Here is a 21,654-nt window from a genome sequence, read left to right as displayed (position 1 = left end):
TTGGGATCCAGAGAAAATGACATGAAATTCTATCTCATGTGGTCACTTAAACTTTATTATTTACAAGTTAAATTACACAGCAGCTTTACACAGCATGAGATGGAAAGGAAGGAAGGAGAGAAAAGAGGGGAGGAAGCTGGCTCCTGAGATTCTTAGCCGCCTCCACCTCCTCCTCTTGTGCGTAACAAAGTCTTCAGTGCTGCCTCCACCCCAGTTTCTGGATCAGGCCTTTGAACACAAGTGTAAATTGGGTTCTGGCTCTGACAGCCCCAGGGTCACCAGGGCTCCCACTAGCAGCTTCTTCACAGGCGTTGGAGGTGAGTGTGAAGGCATCAGCTGCACAGAGAAAAGTTAATGCCACTTGTAGGGGAGCACACAGAGGTTTTACCCTTTACCCCGCCCCACCCAACCCTAGGACTCACCTTGTCTAGGCGATGGCGACAAATGAGGCCATTGGAATTCAGGTAGAAGGTGGAATAGGCATCGTAGGTCCTGAGGAAGGGAGAGAAGGCTTACTGAGGGAGAAGGTCACTGGTCCCAAAGCTTAATTCAAGCATCTGTTTAAATTAGTAGCTCCTAATCTTTGCTGCATATTAGATTGCCTCGGGAACTTTTAAAAATCTCAGTGCTCAGGTTGTACCCTGTTCTAATTAAATCAGATTATTTAGCACTGATATGTTTAAAAGATCCATAGGTGATTATACTATGCAGCAACTCTGGGAACTGCTGGGAACAGCTCTTGGAAACACTCACCTCCAACGCCTGTGAAGAAGCTGCTAGTGGGAGCCCTAGTGGCCCTGGGTCTGTCAGAGCCAGAACCCAATTTAGACTCGTTTTCCAAGGCCTGATCCAGAAACTGGGGCGGAGGCAGCACTGAAGACTTTGCTATGCACAAGTATGCTAAATACTTGCATACACTGTTAGAGGCTGAGCCTAACAATTTCTTGGGATTCTACTCCCAGCCAGAAATTTACCAGCTGCTTTTTACCTAAGCTGGTGCGGCTCAGTTTATGAGACAGGAATTTTCCTTTGTTCAGTAAGTATTTGAATACCTACCATGTGCCAGGTAATATACATGAAGAAACTGAAGTTCAGAGGTTTCCTAATATACTCAAAGTCCCTATTATTTTTATTGTATTGAAGTAGACTAAAACAAGATCCCTGTCCTCAGTCTGCAGTCAACTCAGGGTAGGTCAAAGATTGTCTGGAAGACCAGATTATTAATTATCTAAAAGAGTAAGATTAGTGAATTGATTGTAGTTGGGCCTCTTTCTAACTTCTCTTACCTGTAAAGCTCATGTTTGTCACGCTTGTAGAAGCGCAGAAAGAGCATGTGGATGGGCAGCCCCACAAGACGCCAGCGGGCTTGCAGGGTCCAATTCTCAGGGTGGCGGGTCAGCTGTAGAACCTCCAACTGAAGTTGTGCAAAATAGTTCCAAGCCAAGAAGCGGCAAAGGGTCAGTGACAGAATGTACCATGTCCGGCCCCTATGAAGAAGGGATGGGAAAGAATCAGAAAATCAAAGTGACTATTGTCCAAGGAATGGGGAACAGTTGTGAGAATCAGTCTGGGACCTTCTCTGGGAAGTAAAAAGGGTTGTGTATACAGCATTGGGTCCTTTTCCTCCCCAAGGCCCTACCTGTGCCCCAATTCTCACTTGGTACGTATGTTCAGGATCTCATTGATGAATTCCACGTCCGATGAATAGAGAGTGTAGTCATGGGAGTGAAGGAAGAGGTTGGGAAGCTAAGTGGAAGAAGATGGCATCAACCCAGTGGGAAAGAAAAGGTGATCCAGTTTCTCAGTTTTCTACTTTAGGGCCTCTTTACTCCCCTCTGAGTGAAAGGTCATCTCATCCCATGTTTATTTAACCTCCCTTAATCCAAACCGAGGAGCATCTTTTCCTCAGGAAAATGTTTATAAGAATCCAGTTGACTAACCCCTTATTTCCAAGGATTACCTACATCTCTTCCCACTGTAGATTAAAGCCACCTTTGAATTGACTTACCTCTTGTCTCAGTCTCTCATACATGACAGCGAGATGTTCCTCCATACTAGGATCTCCTGAGGGGGTGGCAGGGGAAGGGTGGGCAGTTCCAGGGGCTTGGAAAGGTATCAAAGCCCCAGGATAGGGGCAGGGAGGTCCTTCAAAAAGGCTCCTAAGCCCATCCAGGCAACCGCTGTGCAACTCAGGTCCTGGTCCCTCCTCCCTACTTCCTGGGGGGAGAACTACCCATGGTGAGCTGAGGGCCTGGACCTGAGGGAGAGGTAGTGGGGGAGGCCGGGGAAGAGGGTGGATAGGAGGGGGTGGAGGTGGGGGAGCCCAGAAAAGAGGAGAAGATGGGGAAGTGGTGGTTGTGGAGTGGGGCCAAAGGGCTGGGAATGGTAGAGTCCGTGGAGAAAGGTTGTCCTAAAGAGGCAGAACAAAAAGGAAAATGATAAGAATCCAGCTGCTTAATGCCCATTCATCCAAGCTCTGCTCATTAACAGGCTTCCAATCCCACCTACTCCTCCTGACAGAAGAGATGGAATTACTAGAGGAAAAAAGGGATGGATTCATCTCCATCTTTGCAAAAAACAGGAAGAAACAGTTTGAAGTGACACAGGTACAGGTACTGCCCCAAAATATTGGCAAACTCTTTTACATTTGTTTAAGATTCCAACACTGGGGGCAGTTTCACTTTTTTTTTTTTTTTTTTTGTCTTTTTCGTGACCGGCACTCAGCCAGTGAGTGCACCGGCCATTCCTATATAGGATCCGAACCCGCGGCGGGAGCGTCGCTGCGCTCCCAGCGCCGCACTCTCCTGAGTGCGCCACGGGGTCGGCCCTTCACTTCTTTTATAGCAAGAATCATATAAGAATACATATCTGAGGGATGGCCAGTTAGCTCAGTTGGTTAGAGTGTGGTGTTATAACACCAAGGTCGGTTCGAATTCCACATACCGGCCAGCCACCAAAGAAAAAGAAAAGCATATTTGATGAATGAACGAACAAATGAATAACAGGTTTTACTGTACTGTAAAATGATATGGCCTGTAACACATCTCCACGATTAAATGTGAGAGGCAAATTTTGCACAAAAAACATCCAGATGAAGTTAGAATTTGAGTTCCAATTCAATCCTGTAACCTTGGGCACTCTCATTCCCTATGTCTGTTTCCAATAAATGTCGTCCTATAAATGAAGATGATGAAGCCTCACTGGGTTATTATGAGAACTATATGAGATAATGAATGTAAATAAAACTTAGCGACCAGTAAAGTAGTACATAAATGGCTAAATGGAAGCTATTATCATTTCGGGCCCCTCTAATGACACAAACAACCCCAACAGACTGTTAAAAGACTGGACTTCATTCTCCTGGGTTTGCGACGTTGAAACTGCGAGAATGGGAGGTCATTCAAAGTCAGGCCTAACCCGAGTTCCTCCGCTCCCAAGGAACCCCCGGCGGAGGGAGGAGTCACTCCGGGAAGGCAGGAGGGCAGCGCGGGTACCTCCGTCCCCGACGGTGTCCCTGAGGCGCCGTCTCTGCTAGGGGCGTGGCTATCTTGCCCGCCCGGGCTCAGGAGCCCGAACCGGGTCCACCCGGGCCGGCATTTTTGCCGGGACCGCTCTCCAGGTGCAGGATGCGCGGAATGCAGAGCGCGGCCCGCGGGTCGGGTCGGTGTCGGAGAAGTCAGGGGCCGCACAGCAGCCGGCTGCGAACCTTTCGGCCCCTGCCCTTCAAATCACCTCCAGGCACAGGTAACCGGGGAGCCGCGGGCGCAACGCAGACGCGCACCCGCTGCCTCGACCTCGCCTGCCCGGCCTCAGACTGGAGAGACCGACGTCACCGGGAGCAGGGCTGACCACGCCGCCTTCCCGCCCTCACGACCCCTAGCCCCTCCACGTGCCGAGGGGCACAGGTGGGAAGGGGCGGTGGGTGTCACTGCGCCTGCGCGGAACCCGGCGCGCGCCCCGCCCCACGCACCGGCTCTTAGGAGGGTCTCTCCCCGCCCCCTCTCCTCCTCCGCTCTCACCTGGGGTCGAGCCTGGTAGGCGCGAAGGCAGGGGCCGAGACGCCGGGCCGCCCCACGACTGGGATGGTACATGATCTTGCGGCAGTGGAGAGAGCGCCTCCCAAGCCCGGCCTCCGGCTTCCTCAGAGGGGCGCGCGCGCCCCAGAGCCGGCTTCGTGAAGGGGAGAGGAGGGAGGGGGGATGGTAAGGGGCTGAGGGGAGGGAAACGGAGATGTTGCGCGCGTGCGCACTGCGTGCCGCAGGGGGGCAGCGGGGGCGCTGTCTGTAGTAAGAGCGCCTGCGCTCGCCGATCGGAGACTGCCTCAGGGCGCACGCGCAGCAAGTTACTTCCGAGAACTGCACTCACAAGTTGAGCGAAGAGGGGGCTGAACCGGGTGCAACGACAAAGGTGGGTGGGATTGAAATAATGACAGTAAAGTTTTTAATAGCTCTCGTAATAAAAATAAATACTTTTATTGCTCTGGTTAAAAGATGCAAATGAGTTGCAGCTGATAAGAAAACCTGTTTGAATGAATGAATTCATTATGAGGGCTGGGCTTTGACTATCTCCAATAGTGAAAGAGAAGTAATACTGACTTTGAAAGTATGTGAGGTCACCAAGGCCTGGTGCTGCGACGTTCCTGCAAGTTTCGAATGAACCTGGCGTTGAACATGTCCCCACCCACTGTCCAGGACTGGGCTGGTGGGGCCGGGGCCTGGGCCTGGGCCTGTAGAGGAACTGTGTGCGTGGGTTCTTCCCCAGACCCTTTCTGTGACAAGACCTGCTCCTCACTGGCAGACCTGGTAGGTGGGGAGATGGAAAGTGGCTTATAGGGGTACTAAAGTGGGAATTAAGATTACTGACTCTTCAAAGTCTTAGGTGCCAAGTTTTAATGTAGAGTAGGACACATGATGGGTATGAGGTTGGAACCATTAGTGCTATGTCCAAATTTAAAAACCCTCGGAGAATGCCAAAGCACAAGAGTTAAACCTATAGGGAAAGAGGCACATAGAAGATTTGCAGGTTGAAGGATATGTGGGAGGAGCTGGTGTCCAGTTCAGAAAGTAAGATTTAGGAGAAGGAAGTAGTTAAGAGGGATGTTAGGAAAGGAGTCAGAAGGGAAGCTGTTAGGAGAGGGATTTACACCTCACCTATTCTCTGTTTCCTGTTCCCCCTGCTTCAATTCTTGGATGCCTGTGAAAATACCAGGCGTGTGCATGGGAAGGCTGGAGTAGACAGTGAATGTGGCCTGCTTGATTTGAGGTTAAGGAGTGAGTACTTACCTGTATTGAGGGATGAGGAATTCAACCCCCCATGGCGGCTGTAGCAGCAGCTTTGGGCTACCAGCCCAGGGGGAGTCTCCCTGCAGAAGAAATGGGAGATGATGGGGAAGGGGCTATAGGATGCAAGATGGGTAGGTACGGAGGAATTAGAGGAGAGGAATAAAAGGAATAGCACAGGAACAACGAGAAGGGAGTAATTATCATTCCTAAGGGATTCTAATCTAAGCTGTGCCCCAGAAAAGGAGAAGGAGCTCATTTTATACCCAAAGATTTTCTGGAGCAATCCTGGTTCATTGCTTTATTCTATCTAGTTAAATGTATGGCTAAATGTAATCTAAATCATGTCATAAAAACAGACTCACATATATGCAAAAAAGAATTCGTTGGACCAGGTGCCCTGATGTTTGGTGTGGAAAACATGATTACCTTAAGTATAAGATACCTCAGACTGGAGGGAAATAGGGACTGACAGGCCAAGTTTAGGAGGAAAAGGAAGGGAGCCTTTAGAATAGGGTGCCAGACTGTGCTGGACTCTTGATGGAAGTACAGGCTTGTCTTGAGAGAGAGATCCAAGGGTTTAGTGCGGCAGGTGTCAGGAAATCAGAGTGGGAAGAGGAATCCAAGGAACAGTTGGGAGGTAATTGGTGGATCTCAAGATGTTGGTAAATCTTGACATCTCAGCAAGGACTGGCCCAGAGTAAAGGGTAGAAGTCACTAGGGACAGCTGGAGAGAATGGGGGAGTAAATATAGACACCTATACAGAGGGATCCAGTGACTACATGAGAGGAGACACAGAATTTGAAGAACCAGCAATGAAGACAGGGATGGACAGACACCAGATCCTGGAAGGGGAGCTATGAGGCTCCTTAGTAGAAGATCTGCAGACCTCAGAAGTGAGGAAGATGAAGGGGACAGAGGTCCTGAGATCCCAGGAAATAGGGGTCGACGCACAAACGAGGCTGACACCTTAATTTTTTTTTTTTTTTTGGTGTTTTTTTTGTCATTGAAAATGTTAATGTAGAAAACACAAAGAATTCTCACTTTATTCAGACAACACTGAAAAGGGAAGGGTGAGTGGGGAGAGGGAGATCCTGCTCCCAAGGATTTGAGGGAACACAGCGGGGGGGGGGGGGTGGTACCTGATCTACACACATTAGAGGGTAGGGAGGGGAAGGATCTATCTATACCCTGGGCATGGAGCAGGGAAGGAGGTTCTTACTATGGAAGAAAGAAGAGAGGAAGGACAGAGGAAGAGTAGTCCCCCATCTCATCTCAAGACAATCTCACAAGATGAATATATCAGCATCTAGCTACAGGGGGGTGGGGGTGGGGTGGGATGGATGTGAGAGAGGATTCCAGGATCTAATAGATCCTTTAGACCCAGGCTTTTCTTAAACATGGCTAAGAGTGATCCCAGGGTGCTTGCTGGGACCTACTGCCAAGAAACAAATTCCCTCAGAGAATCTGGATCTTTGGGAAGTGGTGATGTTACTGAGTCTCCTTTAGAGACCCCAAAGCAACATCAGTTTGGGGGTTCCCTAACACTCAAAACACATGGAAATTAAGAGTTTGGCAAAATTGAGTGAATCCCTTTGGGGAGTCCTGTCCTACCTAACTGGACTGCTCTGAAGCAGAGCTCACTCATTGGCTGGCATTAGCAGGCTGAAAGGGCAAGTGTGGTAGGCAGCACTCTAGAGGGAAGAAGGGATTTATTCCATGGAAAAGACTCCTAAAAAGGTTTTCCTGGCAGAGGAGGCCCTTGGGCCTTCCATGGTGTTCTAGAGTCTGCCAGCAAGCAAGAGTGTGCTTCTCTATAAAATTAGTATGAGCCACCCAACTAAGGGGTCTGGCAACAGGTCAGGCTGTCTGTGGGGAGAGTGTTCAGAGCCCAAGTTAGGAGAGAAGGGGTGCTTTCTGTGGTAAGAAAAACTATAAAGTGTTAGGCCATTTGGGACCCTGACAACCCAGTTGTTCAAGAAAGGAAAGGGAATCTTATGGGCTCTCTCAGGTTCTACTGGGTCCTGGAGGATGCAGTGGAAGAGTGGGTCTGAGGTTCTCAAGGAGTGGGGTCTCTGTCCATCCCCGATCTCCTGGGGAGGGGAGGAGAGGGGAGGAGAGAGCTGGCTGTCAGTATCGACTCTCGTCAGAGCGGGGAAGGGAGCTGTGGAAAGATGTTATGAACGGGAGGAAGGGAGAGGGAAAATGGGGGAGAAAAAAAAACAGAAGTCAGAGGTGAAGAGAAAGCTAGGAACAGAAATAAAGGAGATCCCCACTCCCTGCTGCTGGGATGGGTTCTTGGCACACCAGGCACTAACATGGAGTCAGTAGCTCCCCAGTCTGTGTCAGAGACACTGCCCTTTCCCCAGCAAGGGTTAAACCAAGACTTCCCCAATCTAGGAGGCTCAGTCCCCCCTCCCAGTGGATCTGTGTTTTTCCTACCCTTCCAGGCAACTCTCATATTAAAAATAGTGTCCTGAGGCTTCATGTAAAGCCCTACTCTGCTCCTTCACTGTAATTTTTTTCCAGACCACTTCCCCAAATATTTTTCAATATATTTTTCTTGAAAGTTTTCAGAGGCCGACCCATGGCTCACTTGGTAGAGTGCGGTGCTGATAACACCAAGGCCACGGGTTCGGATGCTATATGGGGATGGCCGGTTTGCTCACTGGCTGAGCGTGGTGCTGACAACACCAAGCCAAGGGTTGAGATCCCCTTACCGGTCATCTTTAAAAAAAAAAAAAAAAAAAAAAAGAAAGTTTTCAGGACTCCCCAATCCACCTATCACCTGTGATACATTCAAATTGCCCTTTGCCTTTTCTGACATCCCCTTTGACAGCCTTGAGGCTCCCTCACCATCCAACTGCTATTACCTGGTGCGACGACGTTGGGCTGGGCTGCCTCCAGGGTCAGTAGCCAGCAGAAGGCGGGCAGTAGGGTGTGGGGGGCAGAGGCGCAGGGAACGCAGCAGCTCCTGCTCTGGCACAAAGGGGCGGAGGGGACCCCGTTCTGGCGAGTTTCCCAGGCTGCTGGAACGGGGGGGTGGGTGGGCTGGAGGTGTGGCACGGCGAGGGGCTCTGTTTAGGGGCCAAGGAGGCTCCACAGCTACCTTCAGAACTGGGGAGAAGAAGAATGAGGGGTAAGGACAGAGAAAGAAGAAAAAGGAGTAGGAAAAAAGAGAATCATAACAGCAAAGATCAGGGTGGAAAAAAGAGAAATCAAAGCCTTTAGAGAGAGCCAAGCCTTTTATCTGAGTCCCCCGAGCATTCTCTTCCCTTATGTTAAAGTCCCCCAGGCCCAGGCACCCTACCCAGCCCCTCTTACATTCTCGATCACTAGAGGAGTATGGCTTAATGTCTCCCTCTACTCTCTTGGGTGGCAGCTTCCTTGCTGGAGCTGGTGGTGGAGGGGAAGGTAAGCATTAGGAGACATTCTTTCCACCCTTCCTCCCAGCCACTACCCCCACAACCCAAACCTCTGCTCCTTGACACCACAGTTCCTCCTGGGAACTCTAATGCACAGGCAGCACTGTGCAATGCCAGCACACCAAAAGGGAATTTGGGGAAAATGCTGGAGTATTTTGAGGAGAGCCAGAAGGAGTAGGCCAAACACAGAGTTAGGGGAGAAAGATCCAAGGGGAGACTCTGGGGCCTGGGAGATGCAGGAGAAGGGTGGCCAAGGGGATGCGAGCTCTTACTGTCAGTGGGCGCTGTCAGGCCCCCCTGGGATTCTGGGGCAGTGGAATGGTCCCAGCTGGGCCAATGAGGACCCTGGGTTCCTCTAGATGAGACGGACAAAGCCCTTGGTTAATTACGAATTGCTCTGGAGAGGTCAGGGGGAGGTTGGGGTGGGGCAGAACCTCTCCTTCCTGTGCAAAGATGGGAAGAGACTGGAGTTTTATTAGAGGAAAAACAACAACAACAAAAGGATGAAGAGGAAATGAGGACATCTGAATACGAGCTATCAGAGTAAAGTGGAGGCTGATGTGGTGTCCAAAGCTCAGACTCCCCTCTAATCACTTCTCTACTTGCTCCCTGCTTTTCCCTCTCAAGAGGTTCCCATCACGTGGCACCTGAGACTTCTCAGCTCCTTCACTTAAGCTTTATCCACAGTTCCCTCCCCTGCGGACCTGAGTCCTCCCCATCCTCGTTGGCTCTCCCTCCCTCTGTCCACCTGTAGGTCAGCAGGAGCTAGACGGGAGAAGCCTTGGAAGCCCAACCAAGTCATGGATGTGAAGTGCACCTCAGTGCCTGCCCCTGGAAGATGCTAATAACTGGTAACAGACTGTTCTTTTGGTGAGAACTAGCCACATAGCCAGTGAGGAAGGGAGCTCTCTGTGCAAGCCCTCACTGCACAGCTGGTGGAGGCTGCACTGGTCCCCCTTCAGGATGTAGGGAGGGAGGGATGGAGTGGGGCTCATACTGGCAGGAAGCATTTGAAGATGGGGTGGGGAACCTGGGCAGCATTTTAATACCTCCTAGGTTTGGTTTCTCCAGATCGGTTTCATTATTTGGTTGGAAATGTTGTAAATTCTGAGGATTGTCTTTCAAAACTAATATTTAAACTTTGGATCATTTACGTCACTGTCCTATGACTGGAAATGGAAGGGCTGTCCACGCTTGCCTGTCCCTCACTGGCTGACAGAAACCTGAGGAGATGATAAAGGAATGGGATTCTGGCCTATTTTGATCGACTGAACTAGCAAGTCCATCAACTGTCAAACATGCTTCTGATGAGCTTGCTTAGTTAAAAGACTTGCAAAGTACAATATGCACTGAGCTCCCATGAGGGCAAAGGCAAATGAGTATGACTGTTGGACACCTGGGTTGCTTTAGAATTTTCCAAAACTGCCCAAAGATAGCACTGCACTCTCAGGGCCTCTAGAGTAACTAGCCATCACTGCACTCCACTTCTACCCATTCAATGCAGGCTTTACCAGCAGGTGTGGGATCAACTGCAGCAGCGCGAGAGTGTCGAGTTGCCCTCAGAGACGGAGCGGGGGGCCCTGTGAGGAAGGAATTGGTGGTGCCCCTCAGTGAGCGGGCCAGTGGGACAGAGTCCATCTCTTTCCTTTCCCTCACCCCAACTACATAACCAATACAAGGTGAGGAAACTTACGATGTTGATGGGCAAAGAAACCTTCAAAAATCACAAAGTTGTTCACCTAGAAGATGAAACAAAATATTCTACTCAGCCACTCTGCACATACTCGGGTACAGAACCCTGTGCTAGAAAATCAACAGAGGGAGGAACAAAAGCCAGCCTTCCTGTCACTGATGACAGACCCAGTCAAAAACCCAGGCCCCAAAAGGCTGATCTTTTTTGTAAATTTTTATTTTAAAATATTTATTGAAACACAGTTGGTTGCACATATCTGTGAGGTACAGAGTTGAATGTCAATACCTGTGTGCAATATGTGATGCTCACATCAGTACAATTATACATATTCGACATTATACAACGTAACCATTTTTCATAGCCGTTTACCAATTCCTCATTTAACCCCCCTCCCGCCTTTTCCCATCTCTCGTAACCTCGGTTCTTTTCTCTCCCTCAAAGGCTAATCTTAAAGTTCATATGGAATTGCAAAGGACCTCAAATAGCCAAAACAATCTCGAAAACATCCCAATTTCAAAACTTACTACAAAGCTATGGTAATCAAAACAGTGTGGTAGTGGCATAAGGAATTATATCAATCAATGGAATGGAACTGAGAGTCCAGAAATAAACCCATATATCTAAGGTAAATAGATTTTCAACAAGGGTGCCAAGACCATTCAATAGAGAAAGAACAGTCTCTTGGTGCTTGGACAACTGAATATCCACATGCAAGATTTTTAATTTGGGCTTCTACCTCACACCATAGACAAAAAGTAACTCAAAATGGATCAAAGACCTATGAAACTCTTAGAAGGAAATATTGGTAAAAATCTTCATAAACATGGATTTGATAACAATTTCTTAAATATAACACCAAAAGCACAAATAATAAAAGAGAAAGAAAAACTGGACTTTATCAAAATTTAAAATTTTGTGCTTCAAACACACTATCAAGAAAGTGAAAGGACAATCCACAGAATGGGATTTTGTCTACCCGAGAAACACTTGCCTTTTATTTTACATTTTTCCTTTTTGGCAGCAGGCCAGTACAGGGATTGAACCCTGAACCTTGGTGTTATCAGCACCATGCTCTAACCAACTGAGATAACTGACTGGCCCTTCATCTTTTAAGATTAAACATAAGTCGGGGCCGGCCCATGGCTCACTCGGGAGAGTGCGGTGCTGATAACACCAAGGCCCCGGGTTCGGATCCCATATACGGATGGCCGGTTCGCTCACTGGCTGAGCGTGGTGCTGACAACACCAAGTCAAGGGTTAAGATCCCCTTACCGGTCATCTTTTAAAAACAAAAACAAACAAAAAAAAACATTAAACATAAGTCAAGCCTTTCTTTACCTAACTTCCACTGCAAGGTAGCACTCACCACCATGTCTTTATGCTTCCTCTGTAATCATGTCTATCAAATCACGTTACAATGGATTAACTGTCCATGCTCCTATCCAAGGCTATCTTGTCAATCAAATCCCAAACCTCTTGCTCACTCAACATCTCTTCAGCCATTCTCCCCACTTTCTCTGATATCATTAAATTTCCTCCCTACGGAATCATTCTTACACTGTTAGTTCTTCCACCTGAAAAGAATCAACCCTCTCTTGATCCACTTTTCCTTCTAGCTCTTGCTTTATTTCTGTTCCACTTAAAGCAGCACTTATGAGTGGCTTCTTCTTGCTGTCTCCAGTTCGTAGCTCCTCAGTCTCCTAAACCCGCTCCATCAAGGCTTCCACCCAGCACTGTACCAAAATGGCTCATCAAGATCACCAGTGTGGGGAATGATGGGTTGGGTGGAGGGCATGGAGAAAGATTATGATCTGTAATGATGAATATGCTAATAATGATAAAAAATTTTTTAAAAAAAGATCACAAGTGGCCTACGGCAGCTAAAGCCAACAGTCACTTCCCAGACCTCTTCTTACCTCAGTGATCAGCATTTGAAACAGTGAACCACTCCTCCTAGAAACATTTTCTTCAGTGGCCTTCCAGGTTATGTCACTTTTAAGTTTTCACTGACTTCACTAGTCACACTTTGGTTGCATTTGCTGGTTCTTCCTCTTTTCCCTAACTTCTTAAAGAGTGCCCAAAGGCTCAAGTCCTTGGATCACTTCTCTATCTATATTCTTTCTTTGCTGATTTCATTCTGTCTCATTGTTTTAAACACCATATGTATGCTGAAAACTCTCGACCCAAACCTCCTCTTGATATCCAGGGAAGCACCCAACTGTCTATTCACCCTGGACACATCACAGACATCTCCCATTAACATATTAAGAATAGCCTCCTAATATTTCCTTCCCAGGCTGTTCTACCATCTCAGTTAATGCAACTTCCTCCTTCCAACTGCTCAGGCTTTGGGATCATCTTTAACTCCTCATTCTCCACAAACAACCTATCAAGAAATCTTATTTGCTTTACCTTCAAAATATTTAAAATTTGGCCACTCCTAACCATCTCTACTGTAGCCACCTTGTTCTGAGCCACAACCATTTTTCATCAGGATTGTTGCTTCCTATCTAGTTTACCTTGTATCTGCCCTTGCTCCCCTACTGCCTGTTCTTAAACACAATAGCCAAAGTGATCTTGTTTTCCACTTACAATAAAAGCCAAAGTCTTTGCAGTAGCCTGTAAGACCCTGATCACTACCTCTCTGATCTCAACCCCCCCGCCACGCCCCTCGAACCACATAAGCCAATCTGCTTTTCCTGGTATGCTCCCACCTCATGGCCTTTGCACTGGCTGTTCCCTCTGACTGGGATGCACTCCTCCAGATATGATGTGGCTGTTATTCTCTCTTCATTTACATTATTACTCAAATGATACTTTCTCAGTGAGGACTTCCCTGATTATCCCATTTAAAAGTGCAATCCCACGCACTCCCATCCCCATCTTGGCACTCCCAAGCCCTCTTACTTGCTCCCATTTTTCCAGACCATTTAGCACTAACCACAGTATACTTTACTTGCTTATTGTGTTTGTCTGTCTCCTCAATTAGAATGTTAAGTTCCACAAGGACAGGGACTTTGTCTATTTAATTCAGTAACTTATTCCTAGTACCCAGAACAGTGTCAAGTGCTCTATAAATATTTGCTGAATTAACGGATAGCATAAGTAATATTTTACTGCACTTACTTACAAACAAAACCGCCTTCCCCATATTAGACTGAAGCTCCCTGAGGAAAGGGAATGTACATTATTCTAGGACTTTAATAAATGTTGACTGACTAAACGAATAATGGCCTATGTGAAACAAGGTGAAAATGTGTCTGGGCTGAAAATTAGGTGTAGGAAACAAACCATGATAAAGAATCAAAATAGATGAGAGTGAAATGGCTGCAGGATGAGAGATGGAACCACAAGAGAAAGAAAGAGCTTAGCTGTATAAAATGAATCCTAGGCTGGCTGGTTAGCTCAGTTAGAGTGCAGTGTAACACCAAGGTCAAGGGTTCAGATCCCTTTACCCCAGCCGCCAGTAAATAAACAAATAAATAAATCCTATTTGATAGGGAATAAGGAGCTCTTGGAAGGCACCACTTCTTTGCCCCAAATAATAAAAAGGACTGCCTGGTTAGCTCAGTTGGTTAGTGTGTGGTGCTGATAACACCAAGGTCCAGGGTTTGATCCCTGTATTGGCCTGCTGCCAAAACAAAACAAAAACAAACCAAATAATAAATTCAGTGGCAATGCTCAATGGGGATCTACCCTCTGAAATCTCTAACCTGTGGGACTGTGGTCTCCAGGCTGTAGTGCTTATTCAGGAATTTCAGCAGCTTCTGTGAAGGTCGGTCAATAGCCAGTTGGTGTGGTTCAACTCGCTCCTTCTGCAGGGAACAGGAGATTCAGGGTAGGAGGAGTGATGGGGAGAGCATGTCAAGAGGAACCCAGGAGCCAAGGTAGGGAATAGGAGAATATGGGAACACAGGGTGTCAGAGGGTGGAGGCAGCGCATTGATCTCTGTTTTGGATGGATCTGGGAAGAGATAAGTGATACCTGCAACATATACTGGAAGAGTTCTCGCCCGTGGCCATGGCGTTGCAGCGACTCATGGATGTAAAAATCCAGGATGCAAAGTGGTTCTACCTCATTATGAGCCTCACGATCATCCTAATATGTAAAAAAAAAAAAAAATCTTTTAGGACCCAGGCATCTTTGCTGCCTCCCAACCTCCAGCACTTTTTTCCTCAGGAACCAAGGCATACAAACTCCCAGCTTCCAATAACACTCACCAGTACAAAGAGTTTCTTGTATCCAACTTTGAGGAAACCAATAATGGCTCCTTTTCCAGCCCTGTAGGATGGGGAAAATGCTGAACAAGCTAGTGGCAGCTATCTGGAAGAGGTAGAGCCAAAGAAGGGGGAAGAACTGAGAGAGGAAGGAATTAAGTATGGGATGGAAGAGGATTTGACACTCACGGTCGGGCTGAAATGTCTTTGAGCACATATATAACATGTCGGTTACTCTGCATCCTCGATGCACTGGTGATGGGAGCAGGAAGATTCTGGGCCTGAGAGAAAGATGAAGACAGACTTTCTGTAAGTCCCTTCCAAAGGACCTAGGCCTTGCTTATCAATATCCCCAAGAGGTCCCCCCTTTACTCCATCTACTAAAGACTCCCCAATACCTTGGCAGAAGCCTTGCCCAGTTCATCTACAATGGTCATAATTTGCTGCTGCAGATCAACACTATAGAAAGAAAGGAAATACAGAGTCAGGTACTCACTGAATTAGAGGGTCCTGGGCCACAACTCCAACCCAGGTTCAACACTTAAGGATCTCTGCCTTTGTCTGGGAGTCTTCCAATCTGATTTCCCACCCCACCCCTCTGGAACCTAAACTTTTGTCACACCTCAACGTGGCACACTACCTCCTCCCTTAAGGTTACTGTGGGGAAGCAGGAAGGGTGGGTCAAACACATCCTTTCGTTGTGGCCACATATTGGGCCACGGGTGAAAGGTCACAGATCCAAATGCTGATCAACCCTACTAGGTCTAGTGTCAGAGGTCACCAAAAGGGCGGGCCAGGACATCAAAAGAACTTGTCAGTGAGAAGTGGGCGTGGTGCCTGGACCAGGTTTAGGAACCGTGAGAGAAGGGCCATGGGGCGGGTTTGAGATGTCACCGGGCAGGCGTTGTGGTTCCGGGTCGGCGGGCTGGGGGCCGCAGGTGCTGGTCCAGCACCGTGATCCGCTCCGGGAGCAGCGCATCCACATCGAACGGGAACTCCATGGCCCATTGTGCGCGGCCGGACCCGCCCCTCCCGACGTCACTTCCGCCCCTGCCCCTCCGCCCCGCCCTTCAGAGTCTTTATTTCCAGGATCCGCCCCACGTGTCCTGTCCTCTCCTCCGCCCACCAATGTCCAGGACCGGGATCTCTTCGCCAAACCAGCTGTCCCCATAGCAACGCCACTCCCCCGCCCCTGCCACCCACGGCAACGCATTTTTCCTCAGCCTAGTGTCTCACTCTGCGAGCCTCGGTGAACAGCTGGGGATGGTGTGAACACTATGCTTCGGGCGCAGGAGGGGGCCACAAAGGGATCACAACAGGATGGCACTACTGCCCATCTCAGGCGCTTCAGGTCCCAGGAATCACTGGCTGGGCTAGCTTTAGCCAGATCACTCCTCTTCCCACAGTAGCACCCCACTTCTTATGTGTAAAGAGCAAACATCACTCAGCTATCTGTGCCCCACCCCCCACAATGGCATTCATCTGAAACTCAGCCAAAGCAAGCCAGAGATAGAAGATACAGCTTTATTGTGGAAAAGGTGAGTTAGCAGACATCTGAAACAGCAACAAAACATTTAGCCACCTTTTTATAATGCATAGGGGTTGGGGTTTCCCATACACATCTGTACTACCCTCCCTCAGTCTTAGGTGTATTTATCCCCTTCACGAACAATCATTTCTTTCCTGAGTTTGCCATTCACAAATTAGACACAACTCTTCCTGGTAACATCCCATCACATAATCCTAAGCATTATTTCCTAATCCCCTCAAACTCCCTTCCTAGTCCACAGCTCCTAAAAAGCACCCTAGGGGGCTGTCTGCTCAGTGGAGGAGGCTTCAGCTGGTGTTGTGGGGGGCACCTTAGGCATGGACTCAGGTGGGGGGCCAGTCTCTTCCTGGAGATGGCCCTGATAGAGCCGGCGAAGGCGGGACAGTTCTTTCTCTGGTGGCTGTTTCCAGTTGTACCATGGGTACCAGGGGTCGCCTGAAACCAGGGTGGGGGCTGGTGGAGTAGCACTCACAGCTCCATGAGAGGTACTGAAGTCCATGTCCCGGGGTTCAACCTGGGGAATGTGGTAACTGAGGAGACCTAAGAGATTAAAAAAAGAGAGAAAGTGAAGGAGGGGAGCAAGCAGTAGTTCAGATTAAGACAGGCAATTCAAAAAAGGAACTATAATGGGAGGGACTGGTCAGGGCCACTGGGTACATTTATGCATGTTGTATACCGCACACAGGCCAAGGGGGCAAGTGTGGGCTGACATATTGCTGGGGCTCTTGCCTGTGAAGCTGACCTGCCGTACACCAAGGCAGTGAAGTTGCATCCGCCCTAGCAGAGGAGTAACTTTTACTAACTTGTGTGAGGATGTCATGTAGCCCAGGGCCAGAAATTTATACAAAGATCCTCCTATTTTCTTGCTATGGCCTTGGGACCAGTCATTGTAAAGTCAGAATGACAATGAACAAGGGGACAGGGCAGGGCTGGCTGGTTAGCTCAGTTGATCAGAGCGGGGTGTAGTAACACCAAGGTCAAGGGTTCAGATCCCCGTACTGGCCAGCCACCAAAAAAATGAAGTAAATAGAATGGGAACTAAGGGGAACAGGGCAATAACAAGATAAGAGATTCAGGAGCTGGGACAAGGGACAATGGAGGGAAAGAAAAGATTCTTAGGAAGAACATGTTGGTACCACTTTCTCGGATAAGCAAGAGCATTTACATCCACCCTCCAGCCCCAGGTCATCTTCTCTATGCCTAACAAAATTGCCTTGTGCCCCTTCTCATGCTCACCATGATCCCTGGCTTTCTGTACGGCTTGGGTCAACCTCTTGTGCTGCTTCCTACAGACCCCTGTCAGAAGGAAAATGTTAACTTGGTGCTTGTTCTATAAGGCACAGTAAATAACACAACTGTTTCTATATGGTGACAGAGGGCTGGATTTGGAAGACCTGGCTGTACCTGATAACCCCACTCCCCTGACCCCTCCATGGGCTTCAGTTTGCCAATCCGCCCAATGGCTGAAGGTTTAGGAGAGTCTAGTCACTATAGAGAAGCTGTTTAATGGTAAAGGCTCCAAAAGGGTACAGAACACAATTCGAAGGGCAAGTATGGTTAATTAAAGGGCTGAGTTGGACAATCCACACAAGAAGTGATTTCAGATCTGAGGAAGGCAATCTGAAAGAGTAACAATAATATTCCCTGCAGCCTTTTACAGCTTGACTATAAAAAACTCTTGGACATCCCAATAATGTTGGATTCAGATAACTCTTTGCAAATTTATCTTGTTTTAGAGTAGGGGTTGGCAAAATTTTTCTGTATAGAGCCATATAGTAAATATTTTAGACTCTGCAGGTCCTGTGGTCTCCATCTCATCTACTTAACTCTTGCCACTGTAGCCTGGAAGCAGTTGCAGACTATATGAAAACAAATGGACATAGCAATGGGCCAGATGGGGCTTGTGGCTATAGTTAGGCAATATACTCCTGTATTGTTAATCTTACAATTCCAAATTGGGAAATTTAATCTTCTAAGAACTACATTTAGATAGTTTGCTTACCAAAGTACTTGCCTGTATCTTTTGTCCACAAGTAATTGTTTTAACAAGTGAGTATCCCCATTAAGCTAAGATTTTCGAAAGGTTGATTGAACACTTTTTATGCCATAAATAGGAGCCACCGAACAAATACCTATCGTCAACTACATAAACAAGAAGTGTCCTTAGGAAAAGTTATTGTGGTGGTGACAGGGATGATGGGCTAACCTGTGTAGGAAGCATGGAAGATGATACCCGTGTGGGCACAGACAAACTGCTCCAAGAGCTTCACGTTCTGTGGGGGAGAGTAGAAGAGAAACATGAGGAAACACGGTGAGGAGAGCAGCAAGACCTTTGGGGAATGAAAGCAAACAATCTCTACACAACTACACACATGACCTCCACCCCTTTTACATCTCTCTGGCTGCTAACCTTCTTCATGGCCCCATGTTAGTCTAATTAATTCACTGAACTCATTCTTGAAAACTCCAGCCAACTTTTCCTGGCCTTTCAACCATTTTACAGGCACATCCTATATTCTGTTACTGTGACTCACACAGAAGTATTTCCTGCAGGGGTTAAGTCCTAAAGTCAAACTTCATGCAAAAAATTGAGGATGGTCATTGGAAATGCCAGAAATTATCCAGAAAATGACACTGTAATGTGCATATATAAACAATTAATGTATTAATATAATGCTAAATAACATATGTACTAAGAATAATTTTACAGTTTTAATTACATAGAGTGACTCTCAGCCAGTACATTAATCATAGGAACTGTGACTCTTGAGGAAAAAGCAGGTACATTTGTGGAGTCAAATGACAGGCAGAAGCATCTACACTATTCAATTTGTAATCTTTCTCTCACCCTTGCTTATATAATTGGTCATAGCCTCTTTTCATAGCCAGTCATTTACAGTTGAAACCAGAAAGTTATCTATGGGACTTCCCTATAACCTGTGTCAGAAAGGTCTTTAGAGCAGTCAGACACCCCCATCTCCTAACTGATACACAATGCCTTCTAACTTCCCTGATGACCAGAAGATACAGCTTCTGCTTTAAAACCTTCACTTCAAGCTCAGAACAGCACTTTCCTATTATCATTTTTATGTTTTCAAATTCTTTAAGGAGTAAGTCCTGCCCTTCTCACAATGTTGAAGACTTTTGGAAAGAACAGTATACTAGACTCTACCTTTTTTCATGTATCTGCCTTCCAGCCCCAGGTCCCGGCATGCAACCAAACATCAACACCACAATAAAATAAAGAAAACCTCAGAATAAAGTAGGCCAGTATACTTGCTAATAATTGTGATGGATATAAATGAACCTTTGGGCATTGCTCTCTCGTTAGAAATAGGCATTTCTCTTGCCTACCACTTTACACTATAACTTTCTTATGTATGGGATAAAGCTTCTTAGTACAATTCATAGTAGAGGGTGAAAGGCTAGAGGAAGGGATGTTTTTATGATGCCAGAAACAGTTACGACAAAACTGACAGTAGGGGTGCCAGGATATGAAGTGTGGGGCACCTACAGTAACCTCTTTAGCACTGCAAAGAGGTTCCAAATCCTTATTTTGGAGAAAAAATTCTCCTTACCCTAAAGTCGACATGTAACTTGTGATCCCGGCAGATGGGGCAGGGATTCCCAGCAACTTTATTCTTACGCTGTAGAGAGAAGAAACTGGCAGTTAAAGATGTTCAAAGCCTTGTCAGAAAAAATGCTGCTGCTACTGTCACTACTCCACCCCCACATCCCACCCATGTGCCACCCTCAGAAACTCACAATACATGTCTTCCGAGTCTGTTGTGGGGGTACACCACCTTTGTGGTTGCGGCGGTAATCAGCCCATACAGGGCGAGAACCATAGCGGTTCTGGTATTCTGCAATGAAAGACCACACAAGTTATTCCCAGGCAGCGGTGTAGTGGGTGTATCTTTCCACTTATCTCAGACTGCACCTCACCTTCCCCTTCTCCATTTAGAGGTACCTTCGTTTTTTGTTTTTTGTTTTTCCCTTTTTTTTTAATTATTATTTTTTAGAGGTACCTTCTGAGTCCAGATATTTCCAAGGTTCATTCTCATAAGGGGAAATGGGAACCGGGGACAAAGAATCTTTCTCAGGGGGGGCTTTGGTGCAGAGAGTCTGGAGGGGAACCTATAAAGGAAGGGGAAAAAATGAGATAATGAGTTCAAGGAAAGGACTCACTTTTTTTTGCTTATCACATTTTAGGGAGAGGGAGAATGCATACCCATTGGTACAGCAGGAATATATATGGAAGGCATTATTTTTGTTGGGTTTAAACTGACATAATCAACAATATAAATCACTCTCCTTATCTCTAACTGCATCCTGAAAAACAAACTAATGTTAGAGGATAACTAGGATAGGTGACTGGCAAGGAATCTTATTCGAGAACACAATCTTAAAAACCTGGCACATAAAAGGTATTCTTGCTTTTGGGAATAAACTGAACCTGGTGAAGAAGAAAGAAAAAGGGAGGATGTCTAGCCCTCTTGGAAGTAAGATGTGTGGTGGTGAGGGGACACAAAGGACAAGTGAGTCTCCAACTCAATCCAATCCTGAGTCACTGAGTTGCCCGGTTTTATAAAAAGCTGAAGGTCAACATTCCATAGGTCAGAACAAACTTGAGTCCTAACGCTAGCTTAAAGCTATCAGGCCTATTATTAACTCTGTGGTGACCTCTGTCACCACTCTTCAGTCCCACTTTGGGGAGTGGTAGCTGGGGCAAGCCCTCCTATCTCACCGTCTCACCAAGAACCTGCCCTGCCCTATCAAGAACCTCCAGGGTGGTGAGTACGTGAGGCTGGAGGGAAACCTCAATCCAAACGACAGGCTTAAGGTCTCACGTATGCTCTGATAAGAAACTGATTTAGTAGGAAAAAGAGAGCTGAAAAACTGCTCCCCAGGTCGTGAGACTGTATCCCGGCTTTACTGGGAGATAGCAGGGCTGCTAGAAAGCAGGATCTCTCACTGCAAGAACACTCTGGGGCATCACAGATTTAGACACCATCTGAATAGTTGAGGTGGTTGTGCATGACCAAAGAGTCAGTTCCATCACCTAATTATTTTGCCGAGATAGTACTTTGGTAAGGGGATGACAACTAACCCTGGCTCTTAGCTCTCGGCTAGGGATTAGAAAATGTGCACAGTATTTGGGGGTGGGCTGGGGTGCAGGAAGAAAAGTGTTGCCTATTCAGCTGAGACATAAGCACTTGGTAAGATCTCTGCTCGTGGATTCCTGGCAGTGCAGTGAGGACCTAAAGAAAGTTTAAGTAAGTTGGGGTTGTACAAAATGTTCTCCGAGGAGTTACCTGAACTCCGTAGGCACTTCTGAAGGGCAAAAGGATAGGAAGCCGCCTCAGCGGCATGCTCAATACGGAGGCCGCCATCTTGATCAATAACCAGCGTAGGAATGACCGAAAAGACGACTGCGCATGCTCCAGGAAATTGACTAGAATAGGGCCGTGGACGAGCCCGCAGTGCGGA

The 21,654-nt window shown here is 47.3% G+C and overlaps 3 protein-coding genes across 4 annotated transcripts; all 3 read right to left on the bottom strand.

Moving 5' to 3' along the window:
• Window positions 1-43: 43 nt before the first annotated feature.
• On the bottom strand, window positions 44-4,242 carry C5H6orf136 (chromosome 5 C6orf136 homolog). The gene is given in 8 exon segments (XM_063097625.1): window positions 44-336; window positions 423-492; window positions 1,287-1,487; window positions 1,658-1,746; window positions 2,009-2,410; window positions 3,495-3,700; window positions 3,703-4,016; window positions 4,018-4,242. Coding segments are annotated over 8 exon segments (1,470 nt in total). The 5' UTR covers window positions 4,092-4,242; the 3' UTR covers window positions 44-222.
• Window positions 4,243-4,527: 285 nt separating this feature from the next.
• Window positions 4,528-15,616, bottom strand: ATAT1 (alpha tubulin acetyltransferase 1). Of its 2 annotated transcripts, XM_063097019.1 has the most exons (13): window positions 15,510-15,616; window positions 15,014-15,074; window positions 14,805-14,896; window positions 14,619-14,679; window positions 14,383-14,496; window positions 14,112-14,213; window positions 10,399-10,444; window positions 10,217-10,285; window positions 8,605-8,676; window positions 8,154-8,397; window positions 5,283-5,362; window positions 5,151-5,193; window positions 4,528-4,799 (listed from the first exon to the last, which is right to left on the bottom strand). In XM_063097019.1, exons 1-13 carry the CDS (start codon window positions 15,614-15,616, stop codon window positions 4,613-4,615), a joined length of 1,278 nt encoding a protein of 425 aa, XP_062953089.1. In that variant the 3' UTR covers window positions 4,528-4,612. The 2 variants fall into 2 exon arrangements, with proteins under 2 accessions (XP_062953089.1, XP_062953090.1); XM_063097020.1 differs by lacking the exons at window positions 4,528-4,799; window positions 5,151-5,193; window positions 5,283-5,362 and adding an exon at window positions 6,344-7,444.
• Window positions 15,617-16,125: 509 nt separating this feature from the next.
• MRPS18B (mitochondrial ribosomal protein S18B) lies at window positions 16,126-21,590 on the bottom strand. Its single transcript, XM_063097744.1, has 7 exons — window positions 21,480-21,590; window positions 20,193-20,301; window positions 19,930-20,027; window positions 19,743-19,811; window positions 18,371-18,437; window positions 17,401-17,460; window positions 16,126-16,704 (listed from the first exon to the last, which is right to left on the bottom strand). The coding sequence occupies exons 1-7, from the start codon at window positions 21,555-21,557 to the stop codon at window positions 16,421-16,423; spliced, it is 765 nt and encodes a 254-aa protein (XP_062953814.1). The 5' UTR covers window positions 21,558-21,590; the 3' UTR covers window positions 16,126-16,420.
• Window positions 21,591-21,654: the final 64 nt, after the last annotated feature.

Source organism: Cynocephalus volans, chromosome 5 (assembly GCF_027409185.1).
Source record: "Cynocephalus volans isolate mCynVol1 chromosome 5, mCynVol1.pri, whole genome shotgun sequence".
NCBI lineage: Eukaryota > Metazoa > Chordata > Mammalia > Dermoptera > Cynocephalidae > Cynocephalus > Cynocephalus volans.
The sequence above is the reverse complement of the archived record's forward strand: the minus strand, read 5'-3'. Positions and strand labels throughout refer to the sequence as shown.